The following is a 15,941-nucleotide window of genomic DNA, read 5'->3' as shown; positions in this document are numbered from 1 at the left end:
TTGGTTGACTTTTTATACAAAGAATTTTTTATTTCTTAGACTATATCTTTTCCTACTCTGACATTGGCTCCTGATTTCTTTTTGCCCGCATTCATTAATTTATAAAATAAATATAACTATATTAGCTGCTAACTGCTTAAAGACTTTTAGATTAAGGTTTCTGCCTCTCTCTCTATATGTCATATATATATGACATACTGTTAATTAGACTACAACAGGGTACATATACTGTCTTGTTATCTCTGTAGGTAGTCAATGCTATTATTGAATCGGGTAAGACTTTGTCAAGGGAAGAAAGAAAAACGGAGCGCTGCCCGCTGCTGTACCAGTGGCACCGGAAGCAGTACATTGGAGCAGCCCATGGCATGGCTGGAATTTACTATATGTTAATGCAGGTAGGTAAGAATACTCTTACACACTACAGTATATTTGATCAAACATGAAATGGGAAATGAATCCTGCATATAAACAAAGCAGGCTGGATTGAAATACCCTACTTTGAATTGCAGATGCGTAACTCTGCCACATAAACCACAGGCAGTGGATTTCTAAGAGTCCAGTGAGTTCCTGAGCACATTTGGTATGGAGTCTTATAGCAGATTAGTTATCTCTTCCCCACGCTTTTCTGTTTTTTTTGTGTGTTTTGTTTTGTTTTGTTTTTATTATACTTTAGGTTTTAGGGTACATGTGCACAATGTGCAGGTTTGTTAAATATGTATCCACGTGCCATGTTGATTTCCTGCACCCATTAACTCGTCATTTAGCATTAGGTATATCTCCTAATGCTGTCCCTCCCCCCTCCCCCAACTCCACAACAGTCCCCGGAGTGTGATGTTCCCCTTCCTGTGTCCATGAGTTCTCATTGTTCAATTCCCACCTATGAGTGAGAACATGCAGTGTTTGGTTTTTTGTCCTTGTGATAGTTTACTGAGAATGATGTTTTCCAGTTTCATCCATGTCCCTACAAAGGACATGAACTCATCATTTTTTATGGCTGCATAGTATTCCATGGTGTATATGTGCCACATTTTCTTAATCCAGTCTATCGTTGTTGGACATTTGGGTTGGTTCCAAGTCTTTGCTATTGTGAATAGTGCCGCAATAAACATACGTGTGCATGTGTCTTTATAGCAGCATGATTTATAGTCCTTTGGGTGTATACCCAGTAATGGGATGGCTGGGTCAAATGGTATTTCTAGTTCTAGATCCCTGAGGAATCGCCACACTGACTTCCACAATGGTTGAACTAGTTTACAGTCCCACCAACAGTGTAAAAGTGTTCCTATTTCTCCACATCCTCTCCAGCACCTGTTGTTTCCTGATTTTTTAATGATGGCCATTCTAACTGGTGTGAGATGGTACCTCACTGTGGTTTTGATTTGCATTTCTCTGATGACCAGTGATGATGAGCATTTCTTCATGTGTTTTTTGGCTGCATAAATGTCTTCTTTTGAGAAATGTCTGTTCATGTTCTTTGCCCACTTTGTGATGGGGTTGTTTGTTTTTTTCTTGTAAATTTGTTTGAGTTCATTGTAGATTCTGGATATTAGCCCTTTGTCAGATGAGTAGGTTGCAAAAATTTTCTCCCATTGTGTAGGTTGCCTGTTCACTCTGATGGTAGTTTCTTTTGCTGTGCTGAAGCTCTTTAGTTTAATGAGATCCCATTTGTCAATTTTGGCTTTTGTTGCCATTGCTTTTGGTGTTTTAGACATGAAGTCCTTGCCCACGCCTATGTCCTGAATGGTATTGCCTAGGTTTTCTTGTAGGATTTTAATGGTTTTAGGTCTAACATTTAAGTCTTTAATCCATCTTGAATTAATTTTTGTATAAGGTGTAAGGAAGGGATCCAGTTTCAGCTTTCTACATATGGCTAGCCAGTTTTCCCAGCACCATTTATTAAATAGGGAATCCTTTCCCCATTTCTTGTTTTTGTCAGGTTTGTCAAAGATCAGATAGTTGTAGATATACGGCATCATTTCTGAGGGCTCTGTTCTGTTCCATTGATCTATGTCTCTGTTGTGGTACCAGTACCATGCTGTTTTGGTTACTGTAGCCTTGTAGTATAGTTTGAAGTCAGGTAGCGTGATGCCTCCAGCTTTGTTCTTTTGGCTTAGGATTGACTTGGCAATGCGGGCTCTTTTTTGGTTCCATATGAACTTTAAAGTAGTTTTTTCCAATTCTGTGAAGAAAGTCATTGGTAGCTTGATGGGGATGGCATTGAATCTATAAATTACCTTGGGCAGTATGGCCATTTTCACGATATTGATTCTTCCAACCCATGAGCATGGAATGTTCTTCCATTTGTTTGTATCCTCTTTGATTTCATTGAGCAGTGGTTTGTAGTTCTCCTTGAAGAGGTCCTTCACATCCCTTGTAAGTTGGATTCCTAGGTATTTTATTCTCTTTGAAGCAATTGTGAATGGGAGTTCACTCATGATTTGGCTCTCTGTTTGCCTGTGATTGGTGTACAAGAATGCTTGTGATTTTTGCACATTGATTTTGTATCCTGAGACTTTGCTGAAGTTGCTAATCAGCTTAAGGAGATTTTGGGCTGAGACAATGGGGTTTTCTAGATATACATCTGCAAACAGGGACAATTTGACTTCCTCTTTTCCTAATTGAATACCCTTTATTTCCTTCTCCTGCCTGATTGCTCTGGCCAGAACTTCCAGCACTATGTTGAATAGGAGCGGTGAGAGAGGGCATCCCTGTCTTGTGCCAGTTTTCAGAGGGAATGCTTCCAGTTTTTGCCCATTCAGTATGATATTGGCTGTGGATTTGTCATAAATAGCTCTTATTATTTTGAGATACGTCCCATCAATACCTAATTTATTGAGAGTTTTTAGCATGAAGGGTTGTTGAATTTTGTCAAAGGCCTTTTCTGCATCTATTGAGATAATCATGTGGTTTTTGTCTTTGGTTCTGTTTATATGCTGGATTACATTTATTGATTTGCGTATGTTGAACCAGCCTTGCATCCCAGGGATGAAGCCCACTTGATTATGGTGGATAAGCTTTTTGATGTGCTGCTGGATTCAGTTTGCCAGTATTTTATTGAGGATTTTTGCATCAATGTTCATCAAGGATATTGGTCTAAAATTCTCTTTTTTGGTTATGTTTCTGCCAGGCTTTGGTATCAGGACGATGCTGGCTTCATAAAATGTGTTAGGGAGGATTCCCTCTTTTTCTATCGATTGGAATAGTTTCGGAAGGAATGGTACCAGTTCCTCCTTGTACCTCTGGTAGAATTCTGCTGTGAATCCGTCAGGTCCTGGACTCTTTTTGGTTGGTAAGCTATTGATTATTGCCACAATTTCAGAACCTGTTATTGGTCTATTCAGAGATTCAACTTCTTCCTGATTTAGTCTTGGTAGGGTGTATTTGTCGAGGAATTTATCCATTTCTTCTAGATTTTCTAGTTTATTTGCATAGAGGTGTTTGTAGTATTCTCTGATGGTAGATTGTATTTCTGTGGGATCGGTGGTGATATCCCCTTGTTCATTTTTTATTGCATCTATTTGATTCTTCTCTCTTTTCTTCTTAAGTAGTCTTGCTAGTGGTCTATCAATTTTGTTGATCTTTTCAAAAAACCACCTCCTGGATTCATTAATTTTTTGAAGGGTTTTTTGTGTCTCGATTTCCTTCAGTTCTGCTCTGATTTTAGTTATTTCTAGCCTTCTGCTAGCTTTTGAATGTGTTTGCCCTTGCTTTTCTAGTTCTTTTAATTGTGTTGTTAGGGTGTCAATTTCGGATCTTTCCTGCTTTCTGTTGTGGTCATTTAGTGCTATAAATTTCCCTCTACACACTGCTTTGAACGTGTCCCAGAGATTCTGGTATGTTGTGTCTTTGTTCTCGTTGGTTTCAAAGAACATCTTTATTTCTGCCTTCATTTCATTATGTACCCAATAGTCATTCAGGAGCAGGTTGTTCAGTTTCCATGTAGTTGAGCGGTTTTGAGTGAGTTTCTTAATCCTGAGTTCTAGTTTGATTGCACTGTGGTCTGAGAGACAGTTTGTTATAATTTCTGTTCTTTTACATTTGCTGAGCAGAGCTTTACTTCCAACTATGTGGTCAATTTTGGAATAGGTGTGGTGTGGTGCTGAAAAAAATGTATATTCTGTTGATTTGGGGTGGAGAGTTCTGTAGATGTCTATTAGGTCCACTTTGTGCAGAGCTGAGTTCAATTCCTGGATATCCTTGTTAACTTTCTGTCTCGTTGATCTGTCTAATGTTGACAGTGGGGTGTTAAAATCTCCCATTATTATTGTGTGGGAGTTTAAGTCCCTTTGTAGGTCACTCAGGACTTGCTTTATGAATCTGGGTGCTCCTGTGTTGGGTGCATATATATTTAGGATAGTTAGCTCTTCTTGTTGAATTGATCCCTTTACCATTATGTAATGGCCTTCTTTGTCTCTTTTGATCTTTGTTGGTTTAAAGTCTATTTTATCAGAGACTAGGATTGCAACCCCTGCCTTTTTTTGTTTTCCATTTGCTTGATAGATCTTCCTCCATCCCTTTATTTTGAGTCTATGTGTGTCTCTGCACATGAGATGGGTTTCCTGAATACAGCACACTGATGGGTCCTGACTCCTTATCCAGTTTGCCAGTCTGTGTCTTTTAATTGGAGCATTTAGCCCATTTACATTTAACGTTAATATTGTTATGTGTGAATCTGATCCTGTGATTATGATGTTAGTTGGTTATTTTGCTCGTTAGTTGATGCAGTTTCTTCCTGGCCTCGATGGTCTTTACAATTTGGCATGTTTTTGCAGTGGCTGGTACCGGTTGTTCCTTTCCATGTTTAGTGCTTCCTTCAGGAGCTCTTTTAGGGCAGGCCTGGTGGTGACAAAATCACTCAGCGTTTGCTTGTCTGTAAAGTATTTTATTTCTCCTTCACTTATGAAGCTTAGTTTGGCTGGATATGAAATTCTGGGTTGAAAATTCTTTTCTTTAAGAATGTTGAATATCGGCCCCCACTCTCTTCTGGCTTGTAGAGTTTCTGCTGAGAGATCAGCTGTTAGTGTGATGGGCTTCCCTTTGTGGGTAACTCGACCTTTCTCTCTGGCTGCCCTTAACATTTTTTCCTTCATTTCAACTTTGGTGAATCTGACAATTATGTGTCTTGGAGTTGCTCTTCTCAAGGAGTATCTTTGTGGCGTTCTCTGTATTTCCTGAATCTGAATGTTGGCCTGCCTTGCTAGATTGGGGAAGTTCTCCTGGATAATATCTTGCAGAGTGTTTTCCAACTTGGTTCCATTCTCCCCGTCATTTTCAGGTACACCAATCAGACGTAGGTTTGGTCTTTTCACATAGTCCCAAATTTCTTGGAGGCTTTGTTCATTTCTTTTTATTCTTTTTTCTCTAAACTTCCCTTCTCGCTTCATTTCATTCATTTCATCTTCCATCAGCGATACCCTTTCTTCCAGTTGATCGCATCTGCTACTGAGGCTTTTGCAATCTTCGTGTAGTTCTGGAAACTTGGCTTTCAGCTCCATCAGCTCCTTTAAGCCCTTCTCTCCATTGGTTATTCTAGTTATCCATTCTTCTAATTTTTTTTCAAAGTTTTTAACTTCTTTGCTATTGTTTTGAATTTCCTCCCGTAGCTCAGAGTAGTTTGATCATCTGAAGCCTTCTTCTCTCAACTCATCAAAGTCATCCTCCATCCAGCTTTGTTCCGTTGCTGGTGAGGAACTGCGTTCCTTTGGAGGAGGGGAGGTGCTCTGCTTTTTAGAGTTTCCAGTTTTTCTGCTCTGTTTTTTCCCCATCTTTGTGGTTTTATCTACTTTTTGTCTTTGATGATGGTGATGTACAGATGGGTTTTTGGTGTGGATGTCCTTTCTGTTTGTTAGTTTTCCTTCTACCAGACAGGACCCTCAGCTGCAGGTCTGTTGGAGTTTACTAGAGGTCCACTCCAGACCCTGTTTGGCTGGGTGTCAGCAGCGGTGGCTTCAGAACAGCAGATTTTCGTGAGACCACAAATTCAGCTGTCTGATAGTTCCTCTGGAAGTTTTGTCTCAGAGGAGTACCTGGCCGAATGAGGTGTCAGTCTGTCCCTACTGGGGGGTGCCTCCCAGTTAGGCTGCTCAGGGGTGAGGGACCCACTTTAGGAGGCAGTCTGTCCGTTCTCAGATCTCCAGCTGCATGCTGGGAGAACCACCACTCTCTTCAAAGCTGTCAGTCAGACAGGGACATTTAAGTCTGTGGAGGTTCCTGCTGACTTTTTGTTTGTCTGTGCCCTGCCCCCAGAGGTGGAGCCTACAGAGGCAGGGAGGCCTCCTTGAGCTGTGGTGGGCTCCACCCAGTTCGAGCTTCCTGGCTGCTTTGTTTACCTAAGCAAGCCTGGGCAATGGCGGGCACCCCTCCCCCAGCCTCGCTGCCGCCTTGCAGCTTGATCTCAGACTGCTGTGCTAGCAATCAGCGAGACTCCGTGGGCACAGGACCCTCCGAGCCAGGTGCGGGACACAATCTCCTAGTGTGCCGTTTTCCAGGCCCGTTGGAAAAGCGCAGTATTAGGGTGGGACTGACCCGATATTCCAGGTGCCGTCTGTTACCCCTTTCTTTGACTAGGAAAGGGAACTCCCTGACCCCTTGCGCTTCCCGAGTGAGGCAATGCCTCCCCCTGCTTTGGCTCGCGCACAGTGCGCTTCACCGACTGTCCTGCACCCACTGTTTGGCACTCCCTAGTGAGATGAAACCGGTGCCTCAAACAGAAATGCAGAAATCACCTGTCTTCTGTGTCGCTCAGGCTGGGAGCTGGAGACCGGAGCTGTTCCTATTTGGCCATCTTGACTCCACCACCTTTTTTGTTGTTTTTTTTGAGACAGAGTCTCACTCTGTCGCCCAGGCTGGAGTGCAGTGGCAGCGTGATCTCGGCTCACTGCAACCTCCACCTCCCAGGTTCAAGTGATTCTCCTGCCTCAGCCTCCTGTGCAGCTGGGACTATAGGCGCGCACTACCACCTCCAGCTAATTTTTGTATTTTTAGTAGAGAGGGGGTTTCACCATATTGGCCAGGCTGGTCTCAAAACTCCTGACCTCATGATCCGCCCACCTTGGCCTCCCAAAGTGCTAAGATTATAGGCATGAGCCACCGTGCCTGGCTTGCCCACCCTTTTCTTCTGTGTTTGTCTTCCTGCTGATTGCAGTAGGAACTCTTAATAGGGGAAAATCTTCAGGGAGCAACAGGGCCTGCAGAACCCAGCGGAGGCAGAGACTTTGTCATGTCCTGATAACTTTGCTTGCTGTCAGTTGTCTTCTGTGTTTTTGATGAGTTTATTGCTGTGGTTATGATCTTGTCTCTCAAACATCCCTGACACCTATTAAGTACTGACTCTTCAATCAGGACAATAGAGACCCCACAACTAAACATTGCTTCAGGCTCTGCTTGGCTTGAGCATAAGCCTAGGGCTTCAGCCTAGCCTGTGGCCTAGGTTCTCTTCCCTGCTAGGCACACAGTCGCCTCTGCCACCGCCTGCTCCTCCTCCTTCTCCCCCTCCTCCCTCCTCTACCTTTCCTCCTGCCCACTGTTCCCTCCCCTGCCTTCTCCCCCCGACCTCTCCTCCTTCTCCTTCTTTCTTCTTTTAAATTAAGCTTTCTTTATTCTGCAAAACTACAAAACTAGTAAGTCAAAGGGTATGGATTAGAATTTAGATATCTTAGACTGGAAAACCTATATATTACTTTTTAAAATTTTACTTCAGAGGCTGGGCGCGGTGGCTCACGCCTGTAATTCCAGCACTTTGGGAGGCCGAGGCAGATGGATCACGAGGTCAGGAGATCGAGACCATCCTGGCTAACACAGTGAAACCCCATCTCTACTAAAAATACAAAAAATTAGCCGGGCATGGTGGCAGGCGCCTGTAGTCCCAGCTACTCGGGAGGCTGAGGCAGGAGAATGGCGTGAACCCAGGAGGCGGAGCTTGCAGTGAGCCGAGATTGCGCTGAGAACAATCTGTCTCAAAAAAAAAAAAAAATATAAAAAAAAAATATATATATATATATATATATATTTTTTTTTTTTTTATTTTTTTTATGTCTAACCTACTACATCATGTTCTCACTCACTAAAGGAAACCAGGAAATTCATATCTACACAGTTAAAATTTTTCTATTTTTTTTTTTTTTTTTTTTAAGTAAAACATGATATATGATATATTCTTTTGTGATTTTTTTTTTTTTTTTTTTTTTTTGATTGAATTTGGCAGTGGCGCCATCTCAGCCCACTGCAACCTCCGCCTCCTGGGTTCAAGCCATTCTCCTGCTGTAGCCTCCTGAGTAGCTGGGATTACAGGCATGCACCGCCACACCTGGCTAATTTTTTTATTTTTAGTAGAGATGGAGTTTCGCCATATTGGCCAGGTTGGTCTTGAACTCCTGACCTCTGGTGATCCACCCACCTCGCCTCCCAAAGTACTGGGATTATAGGCATGTGAATTTTCTTCATGATGCAGGTACATGCTTTCAAAGTAACCAGAATTCCATACCTCATTTAAAAATGGCACTGTTATTTTGAACAGTTAGATTTTGTATATGTGTTAGAGTTCTCCAGAGAAACAACCAATAGGAGATAAATATTATATATGAGATGGGATTTCTTAAAGGAATTGACTCATGCAACTATGGAGTCCCAGAAGCCCCATCATCTGTCATCTACAGGCCTAAGACGCGGGAATGCCAGGGCTGTAACTCCACTCCGAGTCAGAAGACCAAGACCCAGCAGAGCCAAATCCCAGTCCAAGGGCAGGAGGAGACTGTTGCCCTGGTTGAAGCTGGCAGGCAGGAAGGAACAGATGTTTTCTTTCTCCGCCTTTGGTTCTGTTCAGGCCTTGGAGGGACTGGATGAGGCGCACCCACTTTGGGGAGGGCCGTCTGCCTGACTGAGTCCACTGCTCAATGCTAATCTCAACTGGAAACACCTTTAGAGACACACCCAGACACCATGTTTAATTTGACACATAAAATTAACTATCATAGTGTATTCTGTATTTTCTCAGACAAATGTTTTAACGGTGGTTCAGGAACTTTTTTTTTTTTTTTTTTTCAGACAGGGTCTCACTCTTGCCCAAGCTAGAGTGCAGTGGCACAATCTCGGCCCACTGCAAACTCCATCTCCCGGGTTTAAGCGATTCTCCTGCCTCAGCCCCACGAGTATGCTGGGATTACAGGTGTCCGCGACCACGCCCAGCCGGAACTTTTTGTTTTTAATGCTAATTCCCTTAGGGGAACATAGTAATGTAAGAACCATGCCAGTGTTGTTCATATGTTTAGGCTGATTTTGCTGTATATTAGGGACTTCCTTGAGAGGAATACAAATCATAAAATATTCCACCGATCTGCTTTTAAAGTGAGGAACGTGGAACACTGTGTAGTAAGTACTTGACTTAGAGATTGAGCCAGGTTTTCTTTCAAGATTCTTAGGCAGTGGCGTGGTGGAGCCTGCTGGGGAGCTGCCTGCATCTCTTCCCTGCTGCACGGTTCATGGCTGTTGTCAGTGCAGAATGACGGTTCAGAAATGTGGAAAGGAGGGCTTTGTTTCTCATACAGGGTTGCAGCCTGCAGGGTTGCCGTTCTGATGGCTAATCGTAGCCTTGGGCTAGAAGCCAGAAACAGATATTCTGAGGGAGTGGAAAGGGAGCAGGAACGTATGCCAAGCCAGGTGGCCGAATGTATGTGTTGGTGAGCTGCAGGAGGAGTGGAGTATTTGCTAGAGAAGTGTGTGCCTGCACAATTGGACTTCATCCTCCTTCTTGAGACCCATGTTCAGAAAATGGTGGCACGAGCGGGATCCGAGGGTAGCATTTTCCGCTCTCTGAGTCAAAAGGTGAAGCAGAGGAACAAAACTCCTCCCTGCGTGTCCTTCATAGGCTGGCCAGAGCGTCCCTGGCACCTTCTCAGGAAGAAGTGCTGGCTGCTTGGGTTGTTGAAGCCACAGAAGATGGGGGAACAGTCAGGTGGTTGTCACTGCCAGTGCAGAGTCGAGTGAAAGGGCTGGTTCCTGCTTAGCCCTTAGGGCAGAAAGCCTCATGGGGTCAGCAAGGGACGGGCAGAGCAGGGTGAGCCCCACCTCTTAGCCTGTCATGACTGGGAGCTTAGCTTCAAGGTTGCCTCAGGCTTCCTTGGCCAAGAAAGGGTCTGCTCAGTGAGTTTGGGGGCTTAGAATTTGGTTCTTATTTCTCATTTTCTAGTAGTTTAGTCATGTAAAAGTGGTAGTTTCAACTAGTGGGTGTCCTTGGAAGGCTATCAGAACAATATATGCAAAAACTCTTAAAATATCGCTTAAAAAGAACTCCACTTTCATGATAGCAGAATAAAAACAATTCTCCTCTTGAAAATCATCTGAAAACAACCAGAAAAACAACAAAACAGAAACCGAAGTTCTTTGATGAAGCTAGGGGACATGTGGAGCTCCAGCTGCAAACCAGTGAACTGAAGCAGGTGAAAGAATGACAGCTGACCTGCTGGGATGAAAGATGGCGTCAGTGCCCGAGGGGGAGGGTGCCCACGAGAAGCAAGTCAATTTGTTCTGCAGAACCCCAGAACTCAGGAGGGGAAAGCGCCATGTCCCCAGTAGGCAGTGCCACACGTGGGCTTGGGGGGCGCTCTGGCACAGGAGGCTTCTTTGAGCATGTGCAGTGGTTGGACCTCTGGGGGCACCTGCACCCAGCACAGGGAGGGAACTGCCTATCCTTCAACTCGTGCTGGAGACAAAAGGAGCTAGGTCTGGAAAAGCTGACTAGACTCTTTTCAATTCAGGAAAGCCAGATGTAGAAGAGAGTTGAAGTGAAACACAGAACTAAAAATAGGGAGCGAGAGTGAGTGTCCATGGTCCAGGGTGAGACCGCCTCTCTGTCACCACCAGCCTCAGGCACCATCACCTCTCCCTAACCCCAAAGGGCAGCGCCACCTCCACCCCACTTGGGGCTTGAAGTCACTTTTCTGGAGAAACAAGTAGCTGAGATAAAAGTTTCATAAGTACAGGTATTTGAAAGCCCCCATTAAAAAGTTAGTCTGCCATCCGTGATGGTTAATTTTAGGTGTCAACTTGGCTGAGCCCTGGTGCCCAGACATGTGGTCAGACATTCTGGATGTTTCTTTGAGGGCGTTTTTGAATGAGATTTACATTTAAGTTGGTGGACTTTGAGTGAAGCCAGCTGCCCCATAGGATGTGAGTGGGCCTTGTCCGATCAGTTGAAGGTCTGACTAGAACAAAATGCTGGACCCCCAGGCAAGAGAGGATTCTCCAGCACTCTGCTTTCAGACTCCAACTGCAGCTCCTTCCTGAGTCTCCAGCTTGCTGGCCACCCCAGGCAGTTTGTGGACTCATGAAGGCTCTGCAGCCAGTTCCTTGGAGTGAATCTCTTTCTCTACTTTTACACATCCTGTTGGTCTACTTCTTTGGACACCCCTGGCAATCCCCCATCCAGCCACTCCACAGTGATTCCCACCGTTCCACAGCCCCTCCGGTGCGCTGAGGGCAGCGAGGAGCTATGCCTTATGCGTGAGCACAGACCAGTAGCTGATGAGCAGACGTGGCAGAAAAGCCCGAGCTTGAAAGATGGAGACCTGCACAAGTAGAAATAAAAACAAAGAGAAAGCAGGAAGTGGAAGAAAGCTTCGAAGAAATAATAATTCATAATTAATATCCTCAGGGAAATAAGAGAAGCTGTTGCATCCAAGAAACAAACATTTGAGGGAAAAAGAGAGCTCTTGAAAATAAAAAATATAATAGCTGAATTTTTAATAAATTCCTGAAAATGTTTGGGAAGCAAAGTCAAATATCTTAGAAAGCAGGCAGAAATAGACAATGGGAGAGGAAAACGTAAGAAAGTAAGAGGATTAATCCAGGAGGTTTAGCATGTGACTAGTGGGAGACCTAGTGAGGGAGAACACACAATTGGAGGGAGGAAAATAACACAAAAATATGCTCTAGAAATGAGGGACATAGGCTGAGTGCTGTGGCCCACACCTATAATCCCAGCACTTTGGGAGGCTGAGGCGGGCGGATCACTGAGGTGTCAGGAGTTTGAGACCAGCCTGGCCAACACAGTGAAACCCCGTCTCTACTAAAAAAATACAAAAAATTACCTGGGCATGGTAGCGGGCCCCTGTAATCCCAGCTACTTAGGAGGCTGAGGCAGGAGAATCGCTTGAACCCGGGAGGCAGAGGTTGCAGTGAGCCGAGATCACGCCACTGCACTTCAGCCCAGGCAACAGTGCAAGACCCTATCTCAAAAAAAAAAAAAAAAAGAAACGAGGGACAGAGTTGCATGTTGGAAAGACCTACCAGGTTCCTACACAATGAATGGAGACGGACAAATCCACATCATGCCCGTCATTGTGAAAGCTTAAGATAAAGGGATAAAGAGACAGTGCTTAAAACGTTAGACAGGAAATAGCTGGGTGTAGTGGCGTGCACCTGTAGTCCCAGCTACTCGGGAGGCTGAGGCAGGAGAATTGCTTGAACCTGGGAGGCGGAGGTTGCAGGGAGCCGAGATCGTGCCACTGCACTCCAGCCTGGGCGACAGTGAGACTCTGTCTCAAAAAAAAAGAAAAGAAAAGAAAAGAAAAAAACAGGTTATGTACAAAGTCCAAAAATGACATTGGACTTTGCAACAGTTTCATTGAAGCTAAAAGATAAATGGAAATGACTTCCAAGTGTTTTTTTTTTTTTTTTTTTTTTTTAACGGAGTCTTGCTCTGTTGCCCAGGCTGGAGTGCAGTGGCGCGAACTTGGCTCACTGCAAGCTCTGCCTCCCGGGTTCATGCGATTCTCCTGCCTCAACCTCCTGAGTAGCTGGGACTACAGGCGCCTGCCACCATGCCCGGCTAAATTTTTTTGTGTATTTTTTAGTAGAGATGGGGTTTCACCATATTAGCCAGGATGGTCTCGATCTCCTGACCTCATGATCCGCCCGCCTCGGCCTCCCAAAGTGCCGGGATTACATGTGTGAGCCACCGTGCCCGGCCGACTTCCAAGTTTTGAGTAAAAATGATTTCCAACATTGCGTTCTGCCCAGAAAGTTACCAATTAAATGTGGAGTAGAGCGAAGACTGTTTAAAACATCCCGTCCCCCAAATTTAATTCCCCTGTACTCCATCTCAGGAAGCTGCTGGAGGGTGGTGTCTGCCACAACAAGGGAGTGCTCTGAGAGGATCAGATCCAGGGAAGAGGGGCTCCCATACAAGAGAGGGGAACAGAATCCCCAGGAAGTTGACAGGTGCAAGTCCCAGGACAGCAGTGTCACAGAAGACCTGGAAAGCAGCCAATTATGGAGAGTCGCCTCCAGGGAAAACAAAGTCATAGTAGATTTGACCATGTGGAAAATCTTATCGAGAGATTTTACGGAGCTGTTGGTGGGTATGAAAAAGCTTAGGTACTGGTTTAAAGAAAACTAAGCAAATAAAATGTGAGAAAGTTACTCCAGGAAAAACTAAAAGGTGTGAAAGAATATCTGTAATTCAATATATTTCCTGGTTCAGGAGCAAACAATATTTGCATAGTATAGTCTGTAAAGAACACAGGATTATGGATGGTGACCAGAGTGAAACTAAAAATGGTGACCAGAGTGAAATTCTCTTGGGAAGATTAGAGGAAGGAAAGTGTCCCTCATCTGCCACAAGGGGGGAAACCTAGAATCAGTAACTCAGGGCACAGCCATGCATGGATTGTTTAGAAATACCGTGGTAATATGAATAAGCAGCTAACAACCACCACAACAAAAAGGAACTCAGTTGTGTCCTAGGAACGACATGGTCTGTTCGTCTTTGAGATAAGCTCCTCAGCATTTTTTGACATTTTAAAGTGGTTCTGTATTTATTACCTGTAAGAAAGTAATTTTAAAAGTACCATGTAGCCTTTTGGAAATAAACTTCGTGACCTATAGTTTTTAAAAAGCTAATACATTCTCTAAGTGTGTATCAGGAAAAACACCTAAAGATTTTCTACTAAGTATAGTTTTATTTCAATGAAATTTAGAAGTATTGATATTCCTTAAATTAGCTTTCCTTCATTTTTAATAAAATTCACTTTTTGTTGAAGAAATGAGGTTTTTATTTCATTCTGCAGGAGATGTCATGTTGTAAACTTTGGTGCTCATGGAATGATGAGAATTTAAAGCAATGCAATATTTTATTTCAGTTTTGAGAGTACTTTACATCACCCCTGACATGTGCAATTAAAGCCAAGTGAAAAATTAGTGGCCAGAGATGGGTTCTCTATCTCAGACTTTACCAATATGTGGATTTATATAGTGCTAACGTGTCACTTTAAAGACATTGTGTGGTGTTAACATGTCACCCTGAGACGTTCTGTGGTGCTAATATGTCACCCTGAGACGTTCTGTGGTGCTAATATGTCACCCTAAGACGTTTGTGTGGTGCTAAACTGTCACTCTAAAGATGTCATGTGTTGCGAATGTGTCACCCTAAAGACATTGTGTGGCATTAACATGTCACTCTAACGATGTCATGTGGTGCTAATGTGTCACCCTAAAGATATGAGGTGTTAACATGTCACCCTAAGATGTTCTGTGGCGCTGTCATTCTAAGGATGTCATGTGGTGGTGACATGTCACCCTGAGACGTTGTGTGATGTTAACATGTCACTCTAAAGGCATTGTGTGGCATTAACATGTCACCCTAAAGTCATTTTGTGGCATTAACATGTCACCTTAAGATGGCGTGTGGGCTGGCAAGGCACCCTAAGACGCTCACTTAGCCCAGCCTTGCCATCTGACTCTTCTCACCAGGGTTTTTCATGGGAAGCTGTGCAGTAACTTGAGACTCTTTGAATGTTTTTATTTAAGTCCTTTTGAAAAAACAGTGCCTCAAAATTAGCAAATATTTTCCAAGTATGTTTTTAGTCTTAGTCCCTGTAGTAAAACTTTAACACACAAACGCAATAATAAATTCTAGTAGGTAACATTTAATGAGTGCTTTCAGTTAGTAAAAGGCAGTATTGCCACAAATTGTTGGATGAAGGAGTGAGGCATGCATTTTTTTCTCCTTTTCTCCTTACAAATACCTTAGGAGTTGAGTACTATGATTACTCTATTTTAGAGATAAAGAAACTGAGATTAAATAATTTGGCCAAGTAACAAAGCCAGTATATAGATTTGGGATAAGAGGGGTACCTGGCTTTTTAGGAGGTGTGAGCCACATGGAAGGAAATCAAGTATTGGTATTTTAACAAAGTAAAGCAACAAAACAAAACCTACCTACTCCTAGGTTCACTTGCCATTTAATCATTTCCTTTACTACTCTCTAGGAGTGTAGTCCTAATCCACCAAAGAAGAGACAAAATACATTATAACACTAAGATTTCAAAAAGTCGAAACAAGTTCTGCCTAAGTCTTAAATAACCAGATAGTTGAATTAATTCTAATTTTATGTGCTCTTTCATTTTCCAGGTAATTGATGTTTTGTTAGCCATGATACAATGTAAAAGAAATAACTTCAGAAAAAATAATTTGTGTTTTATTTTTGTTTGTTTAAAGCCAGCAGCGAAAGTGGACCAAGAAACATTGACAGAAATGGTGAAACCCAGTATTGATTATGTGCGCCACAAAAAATTCCGATCTGGGAATTACCCGTCATCATTAAGCAATGAAACAGACCGGCTGGTGCACTGGTGCCACGGCGCCCCGGGGGTTGTCCACATGCTCATGCAGGCATACAAGGTCAGTGCCTCCGCCGTCACGGCTGTCCCCTGTGCGGGGAGCCAGGTTTCCCTGTCAGGTTTTGGGTCTTGCTTTGGTAAGGCCATTTGACTGTACACTAAAAACCTTTTAGAATGATTGTTTTTATAAAATAAAGTCTCTGTATTTTACCACTCATTACCACTGTCATTAATGCTACAAGTCTGTGTGTGTGTGTGTGTGTGTGATTGTGTTAACAGGGTTTATATTCATGTGTAAAAGAAAACCTAGATGACAGAGCAGTGGTG

At 43.4% G+C, this 15,941-nt stretch overlaps 1 protein-coding gene across 3 annotated transcripts in view; it reads left to right on the top strand.

The window, feature by feature from the left end:
* Window positions 1–15,941, top strand: part of LANCL2 (LanC like glutathione S-transferase 2) — a 69,220-nt gene that overhangs the window by 33,879 nt on the left and 19,400 nt on the right. For all 3 annotated transcript variants that reach the window (XM_032758022.2, XM_058444754.1, XM_032758023.2), the window contains 2 exons: window positions 249–395; window positions 15,493–15,675. In XM_032758022.2, coding sequence (XP_032613913.1) covers window positions 249–395; window positions 15,493–15,675 — 330 coding nt within the window. The remainder of the gene's footprint in view (window positions 1–248; window positions 396–15,492; window positions 15,676–15,941) is intronic.

Source organism: Hylobates moloch, unplaced genomic scaffold (genome assembly GCF_009828535.3).
Source record: "Hylobates moloch isolate HMO894 unplaced genomic scaffold, HMol_V3 SCAFFOLD_1, whole genome shotgun sequence".
NCBI classification, from domain to species: Eukaryota; Metazoa; Chordata; class Mammalia; order Primates; family Hylobatidae; genus Hylobates; species Hylobates moloch.
This window is presented reverse-complemented; position numbering and strand designations above follow the sequence as displayed.